The sequence below is a fragment of the Capra hircus genome, chromosome 10 (genome assembly GCF_001704415.2).
Source record: "Capra hircus breed San Clemente chromosome 10, ASM170441v1, whole genome shotgun sequence".
NCBI lineage: Eukaryota > Metazoa > Chordata > Mammalia > Artiodactyla > Bovidae > Capra > Capra hircus.
The window spans coordinates 76,125,703-76,152,498 of NC_030817.1; the positions used below are offsets into that span (position 1 = coordinate 76,125,703).

Consider the following 26,796-nt stretch of genomic DNA (forward strand, 5'->3'; position numbering starts at 1 on the left):
AATTCAGAAATATCTTTGAATTTCTTTATTCACAGTAGAAAAACATGGAATATTATCCACATTTTATTAGCAGCCTGTGAACCTGTCACCAAAATCAATCTCCCTATGCAACAAAGGGGGAAAGAGAATTTTTGTGTTAATTCTCTTGCTTTTCTTTAGCTTTACCACTCATCTCTCAATAAAAATGATAGAGCAGGAAACTCCAAAGACCCATTCCTCTACAGAGAAACTGAAAATACAGGCAAAAAATTATCAGAATCAGCTTTATTAAAATTCTGGAAAATATTCAAAAATTTGCAACAATCAAATGAATACTCATCAAAAAAAAAAGGCAAACAAAACATGGTAGGAGAACCTTGTGACATTTTAGCTTACCTTCGCCACATCCCTTTTGCCCAGATCGCCTCAGTTCAGAAGCGTTTAAAAGATGGCAGGCCATATTCCTAGAAGGGATTCCTGGTTCCAGAGGAAACAGAATGGACCTCATTCTCAAAAGTTTCCTGTTTGTTTTGACCTATCTAGGGGTTCCCTAAAACATTTCAACAAAGGGTTTGCCTTCATTTCACCTAACTTAGAATTCTTTGAGAGAAACAGCCACATGGAGGATATTCCTCAAAAACACAAAGGCAAATTAAACAATCGCTGCCACCCAGGGCAAAGGGTACCAACTGAGACAAATATTAGACACACTAGGGCTTTCATGGTGGTCTAGAGGTTAAGAATTCATCTCGCAGTGCAGGGGAAACCTGTTTGACCCCTAGTAGGGAAGATTTCAAATGCCGAGGCCATCACAATGAGAAGCCCAGGCATCACGATTAGAGAGTAGCCCTCGCTTGCCACAACTAGAGAAAGTCTGTGCACAGCAATGAAGACTCAGCACAGCCAAAAATAAAATAAATAAATAAATATTATAAAAAAGAAAAAATAGCTGAAAACTTCCCAACCTAGGAAAGATATAGTCATCCAGGTTCATGAAGCCAATAGGTCCCAAGACAGATTCAACTCAGAGAGGAGTTTATCCATTCACCTACTGATGGACATTGGGTTGTTTCCAATTATTAGTCATTAGAAGTAAACTGCTAGAAACATTTGTGTACAAGTCGTTTGGGGGGAATATCCATTTTTTCTTTTGGGTAAAAAACTAAGGGTGAAATTGCTTTATCAAATAGGACATGCAAGCTTAACTTTGTAAGAAGCTGTCAAACTGTCTGATCCAGAAATTTCACTCCAGGTATATCTAAAGGAAGCAAAAACACTAACTTTAAAAGATTCATGCACCCCAAATGTTCACAGCAGCTTTATTTATAATAACCAATATATGGAAGCAGACATGAGCACCCATCAACAGATGAATGAATAAAGATGTGATGCACACACACAATGAAATACCACCCAGCCATGAAGAAAATGAAATTTTGCCATTTTCAACATTGTGTATAGATCTGGAGGATATTAGCTTAGTTAAATAAGTCAAGACAGAGAAAGACAAATACTATATGTTATCATTTATATGTGAAGCCTAAAAATAAAAGAAAAATGAATGAACATAATAGAAACAGACTCAGAAATACATAGACCAAACTACAGTAGTGGTTATCGTGGGGAGAGGGAAAAGGGGAGGGGCAAGACAGTGGTAGGGCACAAACTTCTATGTAGATAAATAAGTAACAAGGATATATTGTACACCACAGGGAATTATAGCCAACATTTTATAATAACTTTAAATGAAGGATAATCTCTTATATTGGAGTATAGTTGATTTACAATGCTGTGTTAGTTTCAGGTATACAGCAAAGTGATTCAGTTATACATATACATATATCCATTCTTTTTCAGGTTCATTTCCCATGTAGGTTATTATAGAATATTGAGTAGAGTTCCCTGTGCTATACAGTAGGTCCTTGTTGATTACCTATTTTATATACAGTAGTGTGTACACACTAATCCAAAATTCCTATCCCTTCCCCCTCACCATGTTTCTCCTTTGGTAACCATAAGTTTTCTAAGTCTGTAAGTCTGTTACTGTTTGTAAATAAGTTCATTTGTACCATTTTTTAGATTCCATATATAAGTGGTATCATATGATATGTCTCTGTCTGACTTACTTCACTTAGTATGATAATCTCTACATCTATCCATGTTGCTGTAAATGGCATTATTTTGTTCTTATTTATGGCTGAGTAACAATAAGAAATTGAGTGAAAATATACAAAATACATCATTATGCTCTGGAACTGTAAGCCGTTTTCCTTATGCTAATGCACAGATAGCAATAGTAAAAACAGCAGCCCAAAGGTAAGGATTCTAATTACTACTGTTTAGTATATAGCCCATGAGATCACTAAGAGTGGGACACGACTGAATGACTTCACTTTGACTTTTCACTTTCATGCACTGGAGAAGGCGATGGCAACCCACCCCAGTGTTCTTGCCTGGAGAATCCCAGGGACAGGGGAGCCTGGTGGGCTGCCGTCTGTGGGGTCGCACAGAGTCGAACGTGACGGAAGCGACCTAGCAGCAGCAGCAGCAGCAGCAGCATTCCACTGTGTATATGTACCACATCTTTATCCATTCCTCTCTTGATGGACATTTATGTTACTTCCATGTCTTGGTTATTGTAAATAGTGCTGCATAGAGCACTGGTTACATGTATCTTTCTGATTTGTGGTTTTCTCTGGATATATTCCCAGGAGTGAGACTGCTGAATCATATGGCAGTGGTGGTAGTGGTTTAGTCTCTAAGTTGTGTCTGACTCTTGCAACCCCACGGACTGCAGCCCACCAGGCTCCTCTCTCCATGGGATTTCCCAGGCAAGAAAACTGGAGTGAGTTGCCATTTCCTTCTCCAAGGGATCTTTCCAATCCAAGGATCAAATTTGGATCTCCTGCATTGCAGGCGGATTCTTTACTGACTAAGCCACCAAGGAAGCTGAATGATATAGTAGTGCTATTTTTAGTTTTTTAAGGAACCTCCATACTGTTCTCCATAGCGGTTGTACCAATTTACATTCCCACCAACAGTGTAGAAAGGTTCCATTTTCTCCATACCAATACTGGTTTCCAACTCATGAGCAAGTTATATTTTTACATTTATTTACCTTTCATTTCCCACAGCTATGTCTTTGGCTTCCATTGTATAGGTCTTTCATATCTTTTATCAGGTTTACCTTTGTCAATGGAATTTTCCAGGTAAGAATACTTGGGTGAGTTGCAATTTCCTACTCCAAAATTCTTAACTTCTCATAGCTATTATTTTTTCATATCTTTTATCAAAGTTATTTCTATTTAATATTTTTGAAGCTACTGTAAATAGCATTTTTATATATCAATTTCTGCTTGCCACTATTACCTGTATATAGGATACAAGATATTTTTGTATAAAATTCTTTGATCTTAAAATCTTTCAAAATTCATGTTGACTTGAAACAAGACTGCCAGATATTTCTCCAGGAACAAAAGGAGTTTATTCAGGATCAGCCTAGAATTGCAGTTCAGTGTCCACAATCATGATGACCCACATCAGCTCCCTACATGGTCAAGGGAAGGAGAAGGCTACAGAAAACAGAGTCCATGGTCTTTCACGGGCTGAGTGCTTGCCAGGATAGAAGAGGAGCTTATCTTGTTGCTGGGCTCTACTACCGTGGCAGGGCAAGAAAGTTTCCTTTCTGGTTGCCTAACTGTTTCATTGAAGTTTATGTTTATTAATAGTTTACACTCACTTATTAATTCTAGTAGCCTTTTTGTAGATTTCATTGAATTTTCTATATAGATTATCATTTCATAGCCAATGAAAACCAGTGTACTTCTATCAATGTAGATGCCATTTATTTCTTTTCTTTGTGTGATTGCAGTAACACTTCCAATACAATGTTGAATAGAAGTGATAAGAGCAGACATTTTTGCCTTGTTTCTGAGTTTATGGGACAAGCTTTCAATTTTCACCATTAAGTATTAATATAATGTTAGCTATCAGGTTTTTGAAATGCTCTTTTGAGAAGTTTCTGTCTATCCAAGTCTGCTTATTAAGCTTTAATTGCTTATTATCTGTCTATCTGAGAAGAATGTAAGCTTCTCAAAGGCAGGGACCTCATCTTCTATACTGATACAAACCCAGTGCACATAAGGAGGTAAATAATTGTCTTTATTTTTTATTTTATTATTTTTAATATAAATGTATTTTAATTGGAGGTTAATTACTTTACAATATTGTAATAATTGTCTTTAAATGAATGAATGAAATGTATCAACCCCAGATGCCAAGTGATTATTTTTTTTACATTTTCAGTAGGATTTTGTTAAAAAAAAAAAAAGCAGCAGATCAGCATTACAATTCAAGAACCTAATCTAAATATGCACTTGACAATGAAGCACATCTGCACAAGGAGTGAAAAAAGTTTTCCAAAAAACCGTCAAACATACCATCTCCAAATACCCAAATTACAAATCACTTCTGCAGCCCTTTCGTTGACTGGAATCATAAACAAAGAACAGAAGATTTATTGCTGTGAAAACAAATCTGTAGTAGAGTAGTATGAATCTTGGGTGTAAAGCATAATCAGTTGAATCAAGTCAGGAAGTTGAAACTCTAATAAGAAATTTGTATGTGAGAGAGGAAAGCCTGTAAGCTGGTTGACCCAAGAACAGCTGAGATATCTAACTTGTTCAGTAAGACCAGACACAACTTTAAATCTCCATTTTTTGAAAGGAATTAAAAATTACAATTCCAATAGCCCACAAACAAACAAACAACAACAACAACAAAAACTGTAGAAAGCAATTAAAACTATGTTCAAAGAGTCACTTTTTTCAGCTCAATTTCAACACTCCAAGGGGGAAAGAAATTCATGACTATCATGGATGACAACAGAATGAATGTCGTTGGAATCAGTTATTTTCCCCCACTGAGGTATAAAATCTATATAGAAATTTGATACTATACTGTAACAAATTGTACTTCTCATAGTTCTGTTTTAATTTCCTTTAAATCCTATTTAATATAGTTTGTCTTTTTAATTGTAAAAATGTTTTCATGCTTCTGAATCTGGTTCCAGTTCTTTTTCATTTATTTTTATATCAGTATTTAATATACTGGCTACCAGTTCTAATCAGAAAAAAATTCTTAGACATCTCTTCATTATGACAGCACATTCAGCAGAAATCACTGACGTGCAAGCAAACCATAAAAGGCGCAGCTCTCTGGAAAGCACAGTTCATAGATTATTTCAGTCTGAGTATTCTTTATGATGATTCTTGATGAACCACTCTTTCAATCTTGTAAACATCAGCGTGCACAGTCTCGCTACTATGTAGTTGCATGTCCTTGGAAAGGAAGACTGGTTCAGAGCTAGTGAAAGTGAGGGCAGTCTAAAGTTTTAATGGCTGATAAACTGTACATCCTGTAGGAGGAAAGCACTTCTTTTTTGCTACTTAAGAATGTGGCAGAGATGTATGCTGAGGTAGCTCAGTCAATCCTTATGTTTTCCTTTTTTTTTGCAAATTTGGTCTCAGAATATTTCTGGAAGGGTGACATTTCGAAGAAGCCACTGCTAGAACCGGCTTCCATTGCACTCTCTGATACTGGGTACTTGGCTGTCCTCATCTGTAGCTTTATCCAGGCACTGGTTACTATTCACATGCTACAGGGTCAGTTTCACTGGGTCATACTCCCACAGCTGGTTGCCTTTTAGGTGGTGGCATTTGAGCATTGTGACTGGGTCATTAAGTTTGGAGACATCCAAGCAAAGGTCATCTGTTCTAATTTCTTTGTTGGCAATGTAAGAGAAAACCTGATTACCTCCCATACCATGACAGTTAAATCCCAGCTTTTTCAATCTCTTTTCTAGCCATGTTATCTAGGCTCTGATTTGTTTCCACACTTCATATCTCTCCCAAAGAGAAATAGTGATGTGAAATCCGAGAATCAGGATAAATATTCTCTAGGTACAAAGAGATTGGTCTGCATTCGAGTTTGTGCCTTAGACGAAGTCTTGATGATATTGCTCCATAATCTACCTTTGTAATACCTGGAGAAATTATAGAGACGAAATTCTTGAATTCATCCATCCACACTTCTGCAAGTCGTCTGTTATTTATACTGATACTCTGCCTCCTGGAAACGTGTAGGGTGTATCTTTCTGAAACACATGTCCAACATGTGAGCAAGTTCAGTTCAGTTCAGTCGCCCAGTCATGTCCGACTCTTTGCAACACCATGAACCACAGCACGCCAGGACTCCCTGTTCATCACCATCTCCCGGAGTTCACTCAGACTCACGTCCATCGAGTCCATGATGCCATCCAGCCATCTCATCCTCAGTCATCCCCTTCTCCTCCTGCCCCCAATCCCTCCCAGCATCAGAGTCTTTTCCAATGAGTTAACCTTTCACATGAGGTGGCCAAAGTGCTGGAGTTTCAGCTTTAGCATCATTCCTTCCAAAGAAATCCCAGGGTTGATCTCCTTCAGAATGGACTGGTTGGATCTCCTTGCAGTCCAAGGGACTCTCAAGAGTCTTCTCCAGCACCACAGTTCAAAAGCATCAATTCTTCGGCACTCAGCCTTCTTCACAGTCCAACTCTCACATCCATACATGACCACAGGAAAAACCATAGCCTTGACTAGACGGACCTTAGTCGGCAAAGTAATGTCTCTGCTTTTAAATATACTATCTAGGTTGCTCATGACTTTTCTTCCAAGGAGTAAGCGGCTTTTAATTTTGTGGCTGCAATCACCATCTGCAGTGATTCTGGAGCCCCAAAAAATAAAGTCTGACACTGTTTCCACTGTTTCCCCATCTATTTCCCACGAAGTGATGGGACTGGGTGCCATGATCTTCGTTTTCTGAATGTTGAGCTTCAAGCCAACTTTTTCGCTCTCCTCTTTCACTTTCATTAAGAGGCTTTTCAGTTCCTCTTCACTTTCTCCCATAAGGGTGGCGTCATCTGCATATCTGAGGTTATTGATATTTCTCCCAGCAATCTTGATTCCAGCTTGTGTTTCTTCCAGTCCAGCATTTCTCATGATGTACTCTGCATATAAGTTAAATAAGCAGGGTGACAATATATAGCCATGACGTACTCCTTTTCCTATTTGGAACCAGTCTGTTGTTCCATGTCCAGTTCTAACTGTTGCTTCCTGACCTGTATACAGATTTCTCAAGAGGCAGGTTAGGTGGTCTGGTATTGCCATCTCTTCCAGAATTTTCCACAGTTTATTGTGATCCACACAGTCAAAGGTTTTGGCATAGTCAATAAAGCAGAAATAGATGTTTTTCTGAAACTCCCTTGCTTTTTCCATGATCCAGCGGATGTTGGCAATTTGATCTCTGGTTCCTCTGCCTTTTCTAAAACCAGCTTGAACATCAGGGAGTTCACGGTTCACGTATTGCTGAAGCCTGGCTTGGAGAATTTTGAGCATTACTTTACTAGCATGTGAGATGAGTGCAATTGTGCGGTAGTTTGAGCATTCTTTGGCATTGCCTTTCTTTGGGATTGGAATGAAAACTGACCTTTCCCAGTCCTGTGGCCACTGCTGAGTTTTCCAAATTTGCTGGCATATTGAGTGCAGCACTTTCACAGCATCATCTTTCAGGATTTGAAATAGCTCAACTGGAATTCCATCACCTCCACTAGCTTTGTTCATAGTGATGCTTTCTAAGGCCCACTTGACTTCACATTCCAAGATGTCTGGCTCTAGATTAGTGATCACATCATCATGATTATCTGGGTCGTGAAGATCTTCCAAAGTTCTTCCACACTGCCAAATCCTAAAGGAAATTTCTAGGTTTTCTCCTCCCCAAATATCCATTCCAGCATCATACATTCCAATTTCCTGAAACTAATCTCTGTCTATAGAAAAAGGCCTGCTGCCATTGTATGTGTTCTCACAGGAAGTCTGATCACCTTTCCTTCTGTCCATTTCTCTTTGGGGAATGGAATACCAGTGAAAGTGGAGCTTCCAGTTGAATCCACCATAGGTCATGTCAGAACCTGCCATGTACTCAAAAGTATCATCACTGATCACATTTATGATAGGACACACCACTGTCTTCCTGTCATGTTTGATCCTGGCTAAGAGAGGCTCCAGCCATCCCACTGTGCATTCACAGTGCACCTCTAAAAAGGTGATCACTTTGCCTTGAGACAAAGCAGCGCCTTTTAACCTAGCTCTGATCAATCCACAACCTTGCTCCATTCGAACAACGTGAACAGGTACTTTTAATTTTTTCACATAACTCTCTAGAGGTCTTTTCAAAAAAGTCTCTTTCACTGGCATCATCTACTAGAACAATTTCTTCTAGCATGTGTCTTAGTAAGCGATTAATGATGCTATGAAGAGTTTGCAGAAGTGTGCTCCAAGCTTCATTTATGGAAAACAATCACCACACTGGTTGTAGGAAGGTTGTCTGGATACACCTTTGTTTGACACCCTTCTAACCTAACATCTGGTAAAGATCTGTTGAGTGCAATCATCTCACTTGCCATTAGATTGAACTTATTGACTTTAAACATCTCTTTCATCTTTTCTTGATCCTCTTTAGGAGTGACAACTGGTTTCCACATTTCTCCAGGACCTTCATGAGGCTTTTGTACTGGCTCTTGAACATCCCCAGCAGGAAGTTCTCTCTCTTTTTTTCCATCACATTTGTTGCATTCACTGAAGTAAAGCAGCAGGAACATATCCAAGAGTACCCAAATCCAGAGGTGGCTAGGACCATCTTGTAGTATGCAAATTTTCTCATGGCACTTTAAGTCAAAGGCAAAATTTTAAAATATATTACATATATATAAATATATAAAGATCATGAAAATTATTCCAATCCAGTTTCATCAGAAATCACTTTCATAACCCCGAAGTGGCTTTTCAAGTGAATTCACCTCCCAAATCCACATGTCCCGCATCTCCAGCTCTCTGCAAGCGGTGGCGTCGGTCCCGCCGGCCACAGTACAGGTGCTACTCTCGGGCCGCTGTCCGCTGCGCCACCTTCTCGGCCACGCAAGTCATTTTTGACCAAATGGTCAGGTCAAATTACCTGGACCTGTCATCAATTTCCTCTTCATCTGTCTTGTTCCAGCATCTTAAACATCACTGTCTTTTGCTCTTTGTCTGCTTTTACCTTTTTTGGGTGGTGCACTCAACATCTTCCTTCAGGTGAAACTAACCCAATTTTATAGCCACTATATGCTAATCCTTTTTAAATGCAAGCCTATTTCCAGGTATCTTGCAAAGTTAGAAAAGGTAAGAAAATGTACTCTACTTCTTATTTTTAAATGGGTTTAAAAAGAGGCAGGAAAAGTAACTTCTATTGCTACTGTCATGAGTGTTTGAGTCATCTATAGTATGCCCCATAATTTTTTACACTTTCCCAACCAACATAAGATTTTTATTTCCCCATCACATATTTATTTTAAATAGTGACTCTATAAGATTAATCTGTGAACTGGTGATGATTTAGGTGTACCAGAATTTCTTGAGTAACATTAAAATAAGGATTTCCAGGGTCCACTTTAAAGATTCTGACTTAAGAAATTTGGCAAAAGGCTTGCAAATCTATTCTTTTAAAAAGCTCCCAAAGTAATAATGAAACAGATTTGGGAGATAGTGCTTTCAGTTCAGTTCAGTTCAGTCGCTCAGTCATGTCCGACTCTTTGCGACCCCATGAATCACAGCACGCCAGGCCTCCCTGTCCATCACCAACTCCCGGAGTTCACTCAAACTCACGTCCATCGAGTTGGTGATGCCATCCAGCCATCTCATCCTCTGTCATCCCCTTCTCCTCCTGCCCCCAATCCCTCCCAGCATCAGAGTCTTTTCCAATGAGTCAACTCTTTGCATGAGGTGGCCAAAGTACTGGAGTTTCAGCTTTAGCATCATTCCTTCCAAAGAACATCCAGGGTTGATCTCCTTCAGAATGGACTGGTTGGATCTCCTTGCAGTCCAAGGGACTCTCAAGAGTCTTCTCCAACACCACAGTTCAAAAGCATCAATTCTTCAGCACTCACCCTTCTTCACAGTCTGGATAGTGCTTTAGACCATTATTAATCTTTTGGATGTCAATTAAGTAAAAATTTTGGCTCAATTTTTCTATTTCCACCTTTCTGGATAAAAAGGTGTGAATGCTCTACTCTCCATCAGGAGTAGAGCAGAGAGAACAGACATCTTTAGGTCAGAAAAATCAAGTGTAAGAATGGATACACTTAATAGAGGTCAAAAATGCATGAGGTCAGGAACCAGGTAGGTCATCACCAATAAAAGCACAAGTGCTTCCTGGAGACCAGGTTAGAAGAGCCTAATGTCCAGGCATCCAGGACATTTAATTCAAATTACCATCCACTAAATCTGACTTAGCAACAAGGTCTGATTTAGTTTAGTGTATTAATTTTATTATTGAATAGGCAGCAATAGATCATTTTAAGTCTGTATCTCTAGGTACAAATGAATAAAGACCTATTTTTAAATGGGGAATAGAAGCAAGTAAAAATAATGGGGAATAGAAGCAAGTAAAAATAATCATCTTGATCCACTTATGGTCTCTCACTCACTTTGACTAATTTTTGTGCACTTCTGAATTTTTCTCAATGCAGCCTTCATGTCCTTGTTCCGGAGACTGTAGATCAGTGGATTTACAAGTGGAGTCAAGGAGGAGTAGAACAAGGTTACAATCTTCTGTATCCCAGCTGGATTTCCAGAAGTTGGGCTGATGTACATGACCATGAGGGTTCCATAAAACAATGACACGACTACCAAGTGGGAACCACAGGTGGAGAAGGCCTTACGTCTGCCAGTGGCTGAAGGGACACGCAACACTGCTCTGAGAACCAGGGTGTAAGACCCAAGAATGAAAAAGAAGGTGATAAAAATAATAAAAGAGCTCAATATAGAACAGGAAAGCTCAATTCCAGGGGCAGGGATGCAGGACAGAGCCAGAAGGGGACCAGGGTCACAGACAAAATGGTCAATGGTATTGGGGCCACAAAAGGGGAGTTGTGTGATGAAATAGATAGGGACTGGATAGCAGAGGAAGGATGTTACCCAGCAGAGGCCCACCAAGTTCATGCAGAGACGGCTGCTCATGATGGTAGGATAGTGGAGAGGTCGGCAGATGGCCAAGTATCGATCAAAAGCCATGAGGGGCAGTAAGAAGGTCTCGGTGGTGCCCATGGAGAAGAAGAAGTAGAACTGGAGGAAGCAGGCAGTGAAAGAGATGGTTTTGGTCTCAGACAGAAAGTTCCTTAACATATTGGGAACAGTGGTGTTGATGTAACACATCTCCAGGAACGAGAAGTTGGCCAACAGAGTGTACATGGGAGTGTGGAGTCTGTGATCCAGCTTCACTGCAAAGACAATGGCCCCATTTCCCATCAGTGTCAGGATGTAGGACACAGAGAAGAGTACAAAGAGGAGGACTTGAACCTCTCTAGAGCAGGGAAAACTCAGGAGTATGAATTCAGTCACCGTGTTGACTCCTGACACATTCATGGCTTTCTAAAGGGTGAAGAGAAAAAAATTACAATCACAAAGATGACTTTATTCTTCAATCCTCAGGAATATTTCCTCTTAAGAAGGTTCCAAAGCTCTCAAGATCCTATTATTTTATTAAATAAATAATAACCTAACTATACTACTGAAGACTGTCAAACTTTAAGAATGCTTGATATGATCTGACTTTGAATTTTGGACTTTCTCATTCCTCTTTCAGTATTTTCTCAGATACAGCAATGACAGGATCTTATGCAACAAGCAGCTTGCAGGTTAGTGACAATACTTACAAATGTAAGTAAGTATGATAACTATGTATTTTTATCTATAGAATAAAATATAAAAGATTCTTAATATTGGACACAGAATTTCAATTACTCAGATCTTTGGAATTACAGACACAAACGATAGGAATTGGAAGAGAAAGGTAAAGGTAACATAAGACATTGAAATCTTTATGCATTTCATTTTTATTTTGGATCAGTGTTGCAACTGTAAGTGTTGACATCTTAACACAATCTGATAACCAAGACAAAAAAATGTCAAATGTGCTATCCTCTCTTCAGTATTCATCATTGTTTGTAGTTCAAGAAAAGTTTGAAGTCCAGATACCTACATAAAGACTTCCATCTGGTCTCATCTTTCACTTATTGAATTAAAATATTTCTTTAAAACTTTGGTCTAAGTCAAAACTCTATTTTAGAACAACTTTGTTTTTAATGTGAGCAATGTATCTGGTGTATCACTTAAGCATTTTTGAGGTTTTTGCCTGAGGTGTCAGAATTCCTTGAAAGTCCCCTATTCTGGTTTAGGGACAGTTTTAGAAAATAACAAATACTTACAATGCTATTGTCAGTAGTTTGATCATATTCATTTGTTTTCTGAATCCCCTCTGTTAGTGAGGGTCAGTTATTATTTGCACCAAAATGACCAGAAGTGACATGACTGAATCATGATGCTTATTCAGGAAAATATACACACAGAATACAGACCCAGACACTTTTAATAAAAGTTTTCCAGCTAAGAATGTTTATTAATGTATTAGTTATAACATTGATTAGTTTCCATATCACATAAAGTTAGAGCTTTAAGAATAATCTTGATGATTGCAATTAGCGACACAATGCATGAGAGAAATTCAGAATTTTTCATAGCACACTACAAGGCTTCTCTTCAGTCTGTGAATAGATCATATATGGCAAAGCAATGCTGTGAAGAATTCCCTGAAGCAGGAATTGAGAGTTACCCAGAAGCCAAAGCAACCTTGAGAAAAGGGTGGAAATAGCAAGAAGTATTTGGTGCTAATGTGTAGGAGGATTCCAATGGCTTTAGAAACCATGTGGGAGTGAACTCACCAATCTGAGCTGCTCAATCACCTTGCTCTCCCTCCTTGCAGCAGAGACCATAGGCTCTGTGGCAGAGCCAAACACAGCTAAAAACAGGGAGGCTTAAGTACAGGAAGGGCTTAAACATGGAGGGCTCCTCCTAACTGCTTTGCCAGTTATTTCCAGATGTCACTTTGCTAACAACTATTTTCCCCCCAAAAGTTCTGACTGGGTACAACTCCTTGATTAATAAGAACAAAATTTACATATGGTTGAGGTTCCTTCCTCATCTTCAGCTCTCTCATTTCCCTTTTTCCCAGCCCTCTTAGTTGTAAGGATGAGTCTCTTTACATTAATTCATATATCTTGAGGTGTCACTATTTTTACGGTCACACAAAAGAAGGCAGAGCTAAAAAGCACACTTAAAATTGTCTTATTCTTTTACCTCTTCTGAACCAATCTCCTTGTAGAATTCATGAGTTTGACTTCTCATCTTCTGTTTTTGCTGCAGCAAAAGGCAGGCAAGATGAAGGGCGTGCCATGCTTGGGAGCCAACAGCCCAGAGAGGGAGTTAACCTTGCTGGACACTGATACTCATTGGGAGAGAAATTGGCATATTTGCTCCACAAGAAAGACTTGTCTATGTTGCTCTGAAACCTATTATATTCCTCCAAAGGGTTATAGTCTTCTATGAATTCCAAAAGTGATAATTTATGAGAAAAGATTATCAATAATATTCCAAATACTCCCTTCCCTCAGGAGTCCGCTAATTGGAGCCTTTGAGACCCAGTTTCTCCAGTGATGAGGGATGATCTCATGCTATTTTTAGACCAGATGTTTATTTTGTCCTAAGGACAGGTTACTCTCATGACGGTGCAAACACTACAGCAACACCAGCTTAAACACAAGTTTTGTGTTTATCTTATTCCTTTACATTTCTTTTACTCATTTTTGAGGCTGTTTGAAAGTTTGGAATTCTTATTTGTCAATATCAGTTATATCATCTGAGTTCTCATTCTCTTTCCTATTGACTCACTCAATAATTTGAAAAGGATTATTCCTGTTTTTTGGTAAAAGGTCTTCTTTACTGGGCCACCTTTGTGCTTCTAGCATGATCCTGGTAAGTATATTTCATGTTGAATGGGACCCAGAAACAGAGACAATGGTGCAAGTGGTGAGATGCCAAATTTCTAGAAGATACCTCCCCATCTAGCCTTTTATAGTATTTCAAGCTGTGCTCAGCAGGTGTCCCTAAAAGTTGGCATAATTTGTGAAATTTTCTTGCTTATTTTAGATAAAGCATTCCTGAGAGAAATGACTCAGACTTTTGGACCCCTTTCTTTTCTTTTTCATTGAAGTATAATTGACATATAATACTATATTAGTTTCAGTATATTATAATGATTTAATAGTTGTATGTATTACAAAATAATCACCACATCTACTTAATATCCATCACTGTATATAGTTATAAAAGTTTAATTTATTTATTTTTTAATTGAAGGGTAATTGCTTTATAGAATTTTGTTTTCTGTCCAACCTCAACATGAATCAGCCATAGGTGTACATATGTCCCCTCCCTCTTGAATCTCCCTCCCATCTCCCTCCCCATCCCACCCTTCTAGGTTGATACAGAGCCCCTGTTTGAGTTCCCTGAGACATACAGCAAATTCCCATTGGTTGTCTATTTTACATATGGTAATGTAGTTTCCATGTTACTCTCTCCATACATCTCACCCTCTCCTCCCCTCTCACTGTGTCCAAAAGTCTGTTCTCTATGTTTCTCCATTGTTGCCTTGTAAATAAATTCATCAGTATCATCTTTCTAGATTTCATATATATGCATTAGTGTACAATATTTATCTTTCTTTTTCTTCCTTCACTCCGTATAAAAGGCTCTAGGTTCATCCACCTCATTAGAACTGACCCAGAGGGATGGTACGGGGAGGGAGGTGGGAGGGGGTTCAGGATGGGGAACACGTGTACACCCATGGCGGATTCATGTTGATGGATGGCAAAACCAATACAATGTTGTAAAGTAATTAGCCTCCAATTAAAATAAATAAACATATTTTAAAAAAAGAACTGATTCAAATGCATTCCTTTTTATAAAATGTTTTCTTGTCATAAGAATTTTTTAAGATCTATTCTCTTAAAAAACTTTCAGATATACAATAAGTATTCTTAACTAAGTCACCATGCTATATATTACATACCCAGGACTTATTTTATAACTGGAAGTTTGTACCTTTTGACTCTCTTTACCCTTCTCACCACCCCACCTCAAACCTCTGGCAACCACTGATCTGTTCTCTGTATCTATGAGCTTGGTTTGGGACAGGGGGTGGGTGTTTTGGGGGTTTTTAGGTCCCACATATAAATGAGGTAATAATATTTGTCTTTCTCTGTCTCATTTATTTCATTCAGCATAGTGCCCTCAAGGTCAGGCCATGTTGTTGAAAATGGCAAGACTTCATTCTTTCTATGGCTGAATAATATTCCATTATATATACATATATATAAACATCTTCTTTATCCATTCATATGTTGATAAACACTTAAATTATTTCTATAAGTTGGCTATTGTAAATAATGCTCCAATGGCATGTGGGTATATACCCTTTCTAATTAGTGCTTTCATTTCCTTTGGATATATTCCCAGAAGTGAAATTTCTGGATCATATAGTAGTACTTTTTTAGTTTTTTGAAGAATTTCACACTGTTTTCTGAGGTGGCTGCACCAATGTGCATACCCAATAGTGCGCAAAGATTCCATTTTTTCCCTTCCTTGTCAACACTTGTTATTTCTTGTCCTTTTTATAATAGTCATTCTAACAAATGTGAATTATCTCATTGTGGTTATGATTGTAACTTCCCTAATGGTTAATGATGTTGAGCATCTTTTCATGTAAAATGTCTATTTACTATATCATGTCTTTCATCAATATTGTTTATTTACTTGTGTTACTGCAAATGTTTTGGAACTTTCATGTTGAATAATAATAATAACAACACTTTTGAACACCATGGGCATCTTTATCTCATTTCAATTTTAATAAAAATGATTCAAGCAACCCCCCCAAAAAAAGTATATTTAGATTTAGATCTTATGCCCATTTTTAATGGAATTAGTTTTCTCTTTTTTCTTTTCTTTTCTTTTTTTTTCTATTCAGTTGCATGGGTTCTTTATCTACTTTGGAATAGTAGCCCCTTATCAGATATATGATTTGTAAATACTTTCTCCCATTCCGTATATGTTGCCTTTTTCTTTTGCTGATAGCTCCTTCACTGGGCAGAAGCTTTTTAGTTTGAGATTTTATTGCCTTTGCTTTTGGTGTCACAGACAAAAATCATTATGAAGACTGATGTCAAGAGGCCTATTGCCTGTTTTCTTCTACAGGTTTTACGATTTCTGGTCTTACATTCAAGTCTTTAATCCATTTTTAATTAATTTTTGTTTATAGTGTAAGACAGTGGCCCAGTTCCATTTTATTGCATGTGGCTATCCAGTTTTTCAACACTATTTATGGAAGAGACTATGCTTTCCTTTTTGTATACTCTTGCCTCCTTTCCCATAAATTAAATCATATATTTGTGGATTTGTTTCTGGGCTCTCTGTTGTGTTCCACTGATCTGTGTATCTGTTTTTATACCAAAACCATACTGTTTTCATTACTATAGCTATGTAATGTAGTTTGAAATCAAGAAGTGATTTCAACTAATTATCAGAGAAATGCAAATCAAAAACAAAATAAGGCATCACCTCATACCTGTCAGATGGTTATTATCAAATGAACACAAATAACAAAGTTTTCAAGGATGTGGAGAAAAAGGAAACTTGTACACTTTTGGTGGAAATGTAAATTGGTATAGCCATATGGAAAACAGTATGGAGGTTCCTCAAAAAACTAAAAATAGAACTATCCTATGATCTAGTATTTCCACTCCCAAATAAATATACAAAGAAAATGAAAACACTGATTCAAAAAGACACAAGTATGAGCTCTATATATAAAATAAATATGTTACAAGGATATACTGTGCATTACAGGGAATATGGGCTTTCCAGATGGCTCTAGTGTTAAAGAACCCACCTGCCATTGCAGGAGATGTAAGAGGCCTGGATTCAATCCCTGGGTCGGGAAGATCCCCTGGAGGAGGGGACAGCCACCCACTCCAGTATTTTTGCCTGGAGAATCCCATGGACAGAGGAGCCTGGTGGTCACAGGAGGTCACAGGAGTAAGACATGACGGAAGCAACAGAGCATGCACACACAGGGAATATAATCAATATTTTATAATAACTTTAAGTGGAATGCAATCCCTAAAAACTCTGAATCACTATATTACACATCTGAAACTAATAAAATATCACAAAGCAACTATACTTCAATAAAATGAAAGTATTAAATAATAATTGTAGGCTCAAACACATCTTTATTAATCAAAATAGGAACCATTACAGTCAACATTTTTGCCAATGAGAAATAAGTTGGTTTATTTCCATAGCATAAAAATCCATGCTTCAGGACTCAATGAATTGGAAAGCATTTTCTGCCTCCTGCTAGTTTCGGAAGCATTTTTCCTTCAAAAAGTTCTCAAGGTGCTTGAAAAAGTGGTAGTCAGTTGGCAAGAGGTCAGGTGAATATGGCAGATGACGCAAAACTTCGTGGCCCAGTTCGTTCAACTTTTGAAGCACTGGTTGTGGGACGTGTGGTCAGGCATTGTCATGGAGAATTGGGCTCATCCTGTGACCAATATCAGCTGCAGGCATTGCTGTTTTCAGTTCATCTCACTGATTTGCCGAGCATACTTCTCAGATGAAATGATTTCACCAAGCTTCAGAAAGCTATAGTAGATCAGACAGGCAACAGACCACCAAACAGTGGCTGACCATGACTTTTTTTTGGTACAAGTTTGGCTTTGGGAAGTGTTTTAGAGCTTCTTCTGGTCTAACTACTGAGCTGGTCTTGCTGATTGTTGTATAAAATCCACTTTTCATCGTACATCATAATCTGATCAAGAAATGGTCCATTGTTTTTGCAATGAATAAGAGATGACACTTCAAAACAATTTTTTTGATGTATGATCAGCTCATGAGGCACCCACTTATGAGTTTTTTCACCTTTCCAATTAGCTTCAAATGGCAAAAGACCAAAGAATGGCTGACGCTGAGTTCTTTGGCAACTTCTCTTGTAGTTTTAAGGGAATCAACTTCGATCATCCTCTCAATTGGTCGCTGTCAACTTGCATTGGCCAGCCACTGTGCCCCTCATCTTTAAGGCTCTCGTCTCCTTTGCAAAATTTCTTGAAGCCCCACGGCACTGTACATTGATTAGCAGTTCCTGGACGAAATCTGTCGATGTTGCAAGTTGTGTCTGCTGCTTTAGGACCCATTTTAAACTCAAATAAGTTGTGGAGTGCCTGGAGGAGGCACTGGAGGCACTGGAAGAGGTAAAAATAAGTGCCTAGAGGAGGGCACAGCAACCCATTTCAGTATTCTTGCCTGAAGAATCCCATGGATAGAGGAGACTGGCAGCCTGCAGTCCATGGAGTTGCAGGAGTGGGACATGACTGAAGCAACATAGCATGCACACACAGGGGATATAACCAACATTTTATGATAACTTTAAGTGGCATGTAATCCCTAAAAACTCTGAATCACTATATTACATATCTGAAACTAATTTAATATTATAAATCAACTATATCTCAATAAAAACAAAATTTTAAATTAATTCTTAAATGCAACAATAAGAAAACAAATCCAAAAAATGGGCTAAATATCTAAATAGACACTTTACCAAAGAAGACATGCAGATAGCAGATAAGCATACTAAAGGATGTTTCACATCATATGTCATCAGAGAAATATAAATTAAAATAATAAGTAGATACTGCTACACCCCTATTAGAATGGTCAGAATCCAGAACATGATAAGATCAATGCTGGTGAGGATGTGGGACAACGGGAATTCTCACACATTGCTGGTTGGGAATGCAGAACGGGGGAATACAAAATGGTACAGCCACTTCAGCAGAGTTGGTAAGAAACCTATTCAGAGGTTTCTTACAAAGCTAAGCATATGCTAACCATATGATCCAGCAATAGCATTCCTTCGTATTTACCCAAAGGAGTCTAAAAATGTCCATACGAAAACCTGCATGCAGATGTTTATAGCAGCTTTAGTCATTATTGCCAAAACCTGGAAGCAAGTGAGATGTCCTTCCCCAGGTGAACAGATAAACTGTGGTACGTCCAGCAATAGAATATTACTCAGTGCCTAAAAGAGATTTGCTCTCAAACCATGAAAAGACAGGCGGAATCTTAAATGCACATTCCCAAGTGAAATAAGCCAATCTAAAAAACCTAGAAACTATATGACTGCAACTCTGACATCCTGGAAAGAGCAAAACTATGGAGACAATCAACCATTAATTGAGGGAAGGGCTCAAAAATACCCACACAGTGGCCTTTCCACAGAGTTTCTCAAGATTCAAACCATTCCACTCAGGGTTTGTAACTTTCCCCTCAGGAAAACATGAGTGGCAGCGAAAGGCGGAAACGTTAAAAGTGCTCAAACCGTAAGATTAAAAGTCAAAACACCGAAATGATGCGGATGTTCACTCCTCAGTACCTCGGGGTTAACCAGCTTCTCTCCACATATTCCCACAGGAAAATGTCATCTGGGTTCTGCTCTCCCGCCACTGACTCCCATGCGCCCTCTGGCGGCGGAGACGCGTGTGCCTGACAAGCGCGTGGAGGCCACCTTGCATCACTGGCACCCTGCTGATCCGCGCGTGGATTGCAGTACTGGACCCCAGCTGCCTGTTAGCATCTCCCCACTGCGGTTATGGTCTCCAGTATGAGCCGAGCGTCAGGCTGATGCCTTGCATCCCTGTTTTCTGCGCCAGCACTGCGGTTTACAGGCGAGAAGAATCTACTTTTCTTACCCCCACCCCTTCATTCTTTCTCTGCAGTAATAAATCCCACTATGGAGCCCCCAAAAAGAAAAAAATATTGTTTGCCAGGACTGGATATAGTCTAAAAGCCATAGAATATACAATACCAAGAAAGAGTCCAAAGGTAAACTATGTATTTTGGGGAGATTATGATGTGTCAATGCAGCCCATTCTAGTGAGTGATGTCAGTAAAGCGGAAGGTTATCTAGGTGTGTGGGTAACAGGCATTCGGAAAATCTCTATGCCTTCCTCTCAATCTTGTTATAAACATAAAAGTGCTCTAAAAAATAGCCTTTGAAAAAAAAGGCTATTAGACTTATGTCAGAAATATAGTAGATATGCATGAACTCCCCAATAAAGAACTAAAAAGTATAATAAAATATATACTACTTCAGAACACTCATGATACCTAAGAAACAAGGTATTGAATGAGACATCATAAACAACAAACAGATCAGACCCTAAAAAATAAAACTTTCAGTTTCAGAATAAAACACCTGGTGGCTCAGAAGGTAAAGAATCCGCCTGCAATGCGGGAGACCTGGGTTTGATACCTGGATTGGGAAGATCCCTAGAGGAGGGCATGGCAAACCACTCCAGTATTCCTGCTTGGAGAATTCCCATGGACAGAGGAGCCTGGCAGGCTACAGTCCATGGGGTCGCAAAGAGTCGGACATGACTGAGCGACTCAGTTCAGTTCAGTTCAGTTCACTTCATTCGCTCAGTCGTGTGTGACTCTTTGCGACCCCTTGGACTGCAGCATGCCAGGCCTCCCTGTCCATCACCAACTTCCGGAGTAATATAATGAGAAAATGTAAGTCAGAGAAGCAGAATTTTACATAGCATGATACGTCAAAAAGAACTTATTCAATTAAGTTCCCCATGGTTTTACCTAAAAAAACTTTTTACAATTTTCTTATAAAATACATGACAGAAAATACATAAAACATTTATGCTAAATACAATGAGTATAAAGAATAATTAAAAAACAAATATCCCATAGCCACTATAGAAGTCAAGAAAGAGGGCATTGTAAGAACTCTGGAAGTCTTATCATACTTTTTTCTCCCACTAATTTCTATTGTAAATTTCTTTGCTTTATAATTTTTATTTATCTACTAAAAATAGTTTAGATATACTTGTTTTAAAATTTCACTTAAAAGGAATCTTTCACTTAACATAGGCTATTTTAAATTTTTTACATACAGTAAAATTCACTCCTTAAATTGATTTCACTTTGATCAATTTTTGCTGATGTGTTTTGGAAATCTGTTGTCAGGTATGTCATACATTTGGGATTGTTATACCTTCCTGGAGAAGTGACCCCTTTTGAATCATGCTGTATCCTAATCCCATAGACAGGAGACTGGTGGGCTAGTCCACAGGGCCGCACACAGCTGAGTGACTGAGCATGCACTGGTATCCTACTTCACTCTTGGTAATGTTCCTCATTCTGAAGTCTACTTTGATATTAATACAGCTACTCCACCTTTCTTTTGATTAATGATCATTTGGCATACTTTTTCTAATATTTTACTTTTAATTTGTTTTTTTTAAGTGGACTTCTTGTAGAAAACATATTATCTTGCTTTTCCCTCCAGTTTACATTATCACTCTTAACTGGATTCTTTAGATCATTTGTATTTAGTCTAATGGGCTTTACTGGGGACTCAGCGGTAATGAATCCACCTGCAATGCAAGAGACACAGGTTCAATCCCTGGCTCAGGAAGATCCTCTGGTGACGGAAATGGCAACATTCCAGTATTCTTGCTGAGAAATCCCATGGACAGAGAAATCTGACAGGCTACAGTCCATGGGGTCACAAAAGAGTTGGACAGGACTTAGCAACTAAACAAAATGACAATTTAATCTAATACCTGAAATGGTTAGATTAAGATCTACCATTTGGGGACATCCCTGGTGGTCCAGTGGTTAAGACTTCGCCTTCCAATGCAGGGGGTGTGGGTTCAATCACCAGTTGAGGAGTTAAGATCCCACATAGTTCATGGCCAAAAAAACAAAATATGAGACAGAAGCAGTATTGTAAAAAATTCAGTAAAGACTTTAAAAATGGTCCACATCAAAAAAGTAATCTTTAAGTAAACAAATAAAATCTAACATTTTTCTAACTGCATTCTATATTTATCTATTCAGTTCTTTTCTCCCTCTTTTTCCATAGTCTTTGGCTTATTTTTTATGAATCCATTTAACTCCATTGTTGCCTTATGACTTGTATCTCTTTTTTAAGTTTTTAAATGGTTGTCATATGGTCTACAATATACATACTTAATCAGAGTCAACTTCAAATATTATACTACCTCATATGTTGTATAAAGGATTTATACAATTTTCCCAACTCCTCACTCTCACCCTTTGGGCTATTTTTTTGTCACGGATTTTACTTTTATCCTAGAAAAAACATACAACATATTGGTACTATATGTATTTCTTTCATTTCATTTCCAGTGCCTTTCATTTCTTTGGTGAAACCATGTATCTGTCTGGTAACAAATTCCTTCTACCTGAAAAAATTAAACATTACTCCCAGTACAGGTCTATTGGCAATAAATTCTCTAGTTTGCATAAGAAAGTACATACTTCTTCATTTTTTTCTAACTTTATTGAGGTAAGATGATAAATATAAATTGTACTTTGGGATATACAACATGGTGATTTATTAATAATATATGCAAACTTTATGAAATGATTACCACCTCAAGTTAGTTAACACATTTATTGCCTCAGATAGTTACCTTTTTTGTGTGGTGAGAACTCTTAAGCTTTCCCTTAACAAATTTCAAGTATAATACAATATTTTCAATTATAGTCACCATGCTGTACTTTAGATCCCTGGAACTTATTTATTTTACAACTGACAGTTTATATCCTTTGGCCAACATAACCAACATCTCCTGAACTCTCCTACTTCCTAGCCTCTGGCACTCATTATTCAGAGAGCTGGTTTGGTGAGTTCACTATTTTAAATTTCATATGTAAGTAAAATTATTCAGTATTTATCTATCTGGGTTTCACTTAGCACAATGTCCTCCACATTCATCCATATTGTTGCAATTGGCAGACTTTCCTTCTTTTTTTGTGGCTGAACAATATTACGTAGCTTTGGATTTTTGAGTCTTTTGTGGTTTCATAAAAAATTTAGGATTGTTTTAGTTCTGCGGAAAGTGTTCTTGGAATTTTGGTGGGGTTTGCACTGAATCTGTAGATGCTTTGCTGCAGTATGTACGTTTTAACAATACTAATTCTTTTAATCTATGGACACAGGCTAGATTTCCATTTATTTGTGTCTTCTTCAATTTCTTTCATCAGTATCTTACAGTTTTCAATGTACAGATCTTTCAGTCCTTGGTTAAATTTATTTAACCTAAGTATTTTTACTTTTCGATGCCTGGTGGCAGGAGTATTTCTCACCTATGGCTAAGAGAGGCTAGAGTTGAGTTAAAGGCTGTTTCAGGATTTGTAGTTGGACCAAGGTTAGAGGGCCTGCCTCAGAGACATAGTCTTTCCTGCCACTCAGTCCTTGGACAGGCACAACCGGAGGCTAAAGGAGCTGGAACTGGCTCACAGATTACTTTAGGATTCACAGGCAAACAGCTTGACGGGACTGTTACCTGGGCAGAGGTGAATATGACTCCTGCTGGGTTTCTTGGAGGAATGGCACTGGTGGAGACCAAAGACAAAAATGATTGAGCTGAGCTGACAGGAAGATGAGCTATTTCTGAATCTGCACCCAAGACCTAAGTCAGGGAGTCTACATCTGTGTGTCAGCCTGCATTCTTAAAACGGCATTCATTGGTCATGGGCTTCCCTGGGGATTCATAATCTCATCTGGATCCCAAAACTCCCACAGAGGCACTTTTGTACTTGTATTGCTGCCAAATTATTGTTGCTGATGGGGGACTATAAGGCCAGCATTACCCTGATATGAAAGCCAGATAAGGATACCACAGGAAAATAAAAGTACTGCCAATATCCCTGATGGATATACATGGAAAAATTCTCAGCAAAATATTAGCAAACCAAATTCAACAACACCTTGAAAGGATCATACATCATGACCAAGTGGAATTTATTTCTGGGATGCAAGGATGGGTGAACATAAGCAAATTAATAATATGATACACCACATTAACAAATAGAAGAACAAAAATCATATGATTGTCTTAACAGATACAGAAAATGCATTTGACAAAATACAACATCCTTTCATGATTAAAAAGGAAAAAACTGTTAACAAATTGAATATGGAAGGAATATACATCAACACAATAAAGGCCATATTACAACGAGTAGGGTAATGCTGGCCTTATAGTCCCCCATCAGCAACAATAATTTGGCAGCAATACAACTACAAAAGTGCCTCTGTGGGAGTTTTGGGATCCAGATGAGATTATGAATCCCCAGGGAAGCCCATGACCAATGAATGCCGTTTTAAGAATGCAGGCTGACACACAGATGTAGACTCCCTGACTTAGGTCTTGGGTGCAGATTCAGAAATAGCTCATCTTCCTGTCAGCTCAGCTCAATCATTTTTGTCTTTGGTCTCCACCAGTTTCCTCCATCATACTCAAATGTAAAAGCTTAAAAGCTTTTCTTCTAAGCTCAGAAACAAAACAAAGGTGTCCACACTCACCATTTCAATTCAGCATGTACTGGAAGCCCTAGCCAGAGCAACCAGTCAATAAAAAGAAATAAAAGTCCTCCAAATCAGAAAAGAAGGTAAATTTTCTTTGTTTTCAGATGACATAATCTTATATATAGGAAATCCTAAAAACTCCAACAAAAATAAAAAAAGAATTGTTAGAATTATCAATAAATTCAGTAAAGTTGAAGGATGCAAAGTCAGCATACAGAAATCAGTTTCATTTATATACACCATGAAATATCTAAAAAAGAAATAAAGAATCCCATTCACAGTAACATCAAAAACAATGAACTAATAAGAATAAATTTAACTAAAAGGATGAAAGATCCATACACTGAAACAGAAAGACATTGATGAAAGTAATTGACGAAGACACAAATAAACAGAAAACTAGCCTTTCATGGATTGGGAAGAATTAATACTGTTAAAATGGCTTCCCTGGTGGCTCAAACAGTAAAGAATCTGCCTGCAATGCAGGAGACCCAGGCTCAATCCCTGGATTGGAAAGGTCCCCTGAGAAAGACATGGCTACCCACTCCAGTATTCTTGCTGGAGAATTCCAGGTACAGAGGATCCTGGTGGACTACAGTCCTTGGGGTCACAAAGAGTCAGGCACAACTGAGCAACTAACACACACACCCAAAGCCATCAGGTAGATTCAATACAAGTCCTATCAAAACTTCAATGGATTGTTCACAGAAATAGAAAAAACAACCCTAGTATTTGTCTGGAACCACAGAAAACCCCAAATGGCCAAAGCAATCCTCAGAAAGAAGAACAAAGCTGGAGGCATCACACTTCTTGATTTCAAACTATACTACAAAGCTATAGGAATCAAAACAGCATGGTACTGGTATAAAAATAGACACATAGACCAATGGGACAAAATTGAGAGTCCAAAAATAAACCCTCAGATATATAAGTACAACTAATATTTGACAAGGAAGTCAACAATACTCGATGGAGAAATGTCATTGGGTGGCAATGAAGTGTCAAATTCACTTATAAGCTGCACTGGTAACCATCAGTGAAGATTTTCTCATTGACTATCATTCACCTTTCCCTAGGAGTAATACTTACAGAACTGGTTTAAGAGGATCCTAGAAAGAAGCCCCAATTCTTTTAGAGGAAAAACAAAAGACCAATGATTAAAAATCTCATCACATTTACACTGGTTTCAAATTCCCCATTCATAGAAAGTGAAATCAGAGTAGATATTGACAAGTTGACTAGATAAGTCAAGTAAATCGCTTCTGCTATCTTGGATTTCCCTCCACAGCAAGTAAGGTCATTCCACATCATGATTAGGTCATTCAAGGCAGTTCCTACCTAGTACCAATCACCTGATTATTACAGTGAAAGACTCCAGGACATTTTAGTGGATTTCATTATAAAGTGGCCAACAGATTACAATTTCCTATATCTCCATGTTGTAGTGCTTCATTCGAGCTAGAGGGGAAATATTTGTTCACAAGCAGGTCTCAGTTTCAGAATTAGAGTCATGGGAAAGAAAACTTCCATTTATTGCACTGACCCCCACAGAAGGTGATTCCTCAATGGAATGCAATCCCTGCAGTGAAAAGCCTCCTGAAATTTACTCAAGATTTCCCCTGGATTCTCTGTTTTCTTGACTCTAGCCACCTCATAGGAGCTAATCTACTAAAACCTGGATGAGTCCCAAAGATTGAAAAGAGGAGGCACTCCAGGGGAAGCAAGGAAGCCACTGAGACCACTTGGGGAGAGACATAGATTTTTAGAGTAACCCCTGAGAGGAAACATGGATTAAACACTGTTTCATATGTTAAATGTCTCAGCAAACAGAAAATAAACCTCTGGAGGCTCCAGGAGGGAAGTAAGCCCAGTCATCCACATAAAATGCCCTCACCTGGAGTTTTTCTCATCAGAGTCAATGAGGAGGACACGCTTTTATGTTCAGCTCTACCATACCCATGCTGCTGCTGCTGCTGCTAAGTTGCTGCAGTCGTGTCTGACTCTGCGCAACCCCATAGACAGCAGCCCACCAGGCCCCCTCATCCCTGGGATTCTCCAGGCAAGAACACTGAAGTGGGTTGCCATTTCCTTTCCCAGTGCATGAAAGTGAAAAGTGAAAGTGAAGTTGTTCAGTCGTGCCCGACTCTTAGCGACCCCATGGACTGCAGCCTACCAGGCTCCTCCATCCATGGGATTTTCCAGGCAACAGTACTGGAATGGGGTGCCATTGCCTTCTCCGACCATACCCATATATCTCTTCAAACTGAGCCAGGAAATCCAACAGTGTATGTAAGGAAAAAAAGCACTAACTGTTCATGTTACAGCCACTGATGTGATATACTATAGAGTGCCTTTTACTTTATAAATCTGGTTAGTCAT

At 38.4% G+C, this 26,796-nt stretch overlaps 1 protein-coding gene and 1 pseudogene across 1 annotated transcript; both read right to left on the bottom strand.

The window, feature by feature from the left end:
* Positions 5,504–8,736, bottom strand: LOC102182042 (annotated as a pseudogene).
* LOC102181784 (olfactory receptor 11H6-like) lies at positions 10,530–11,474 on the bottom strand. Its single transcript, XM_005685420.2, has one exon. It carries the CDS (start codon positions 11,472–11,474, stop codon positions 10,530–10,532), a length of 945 nt encoding a protein of 314 aa, XP_005685477.2.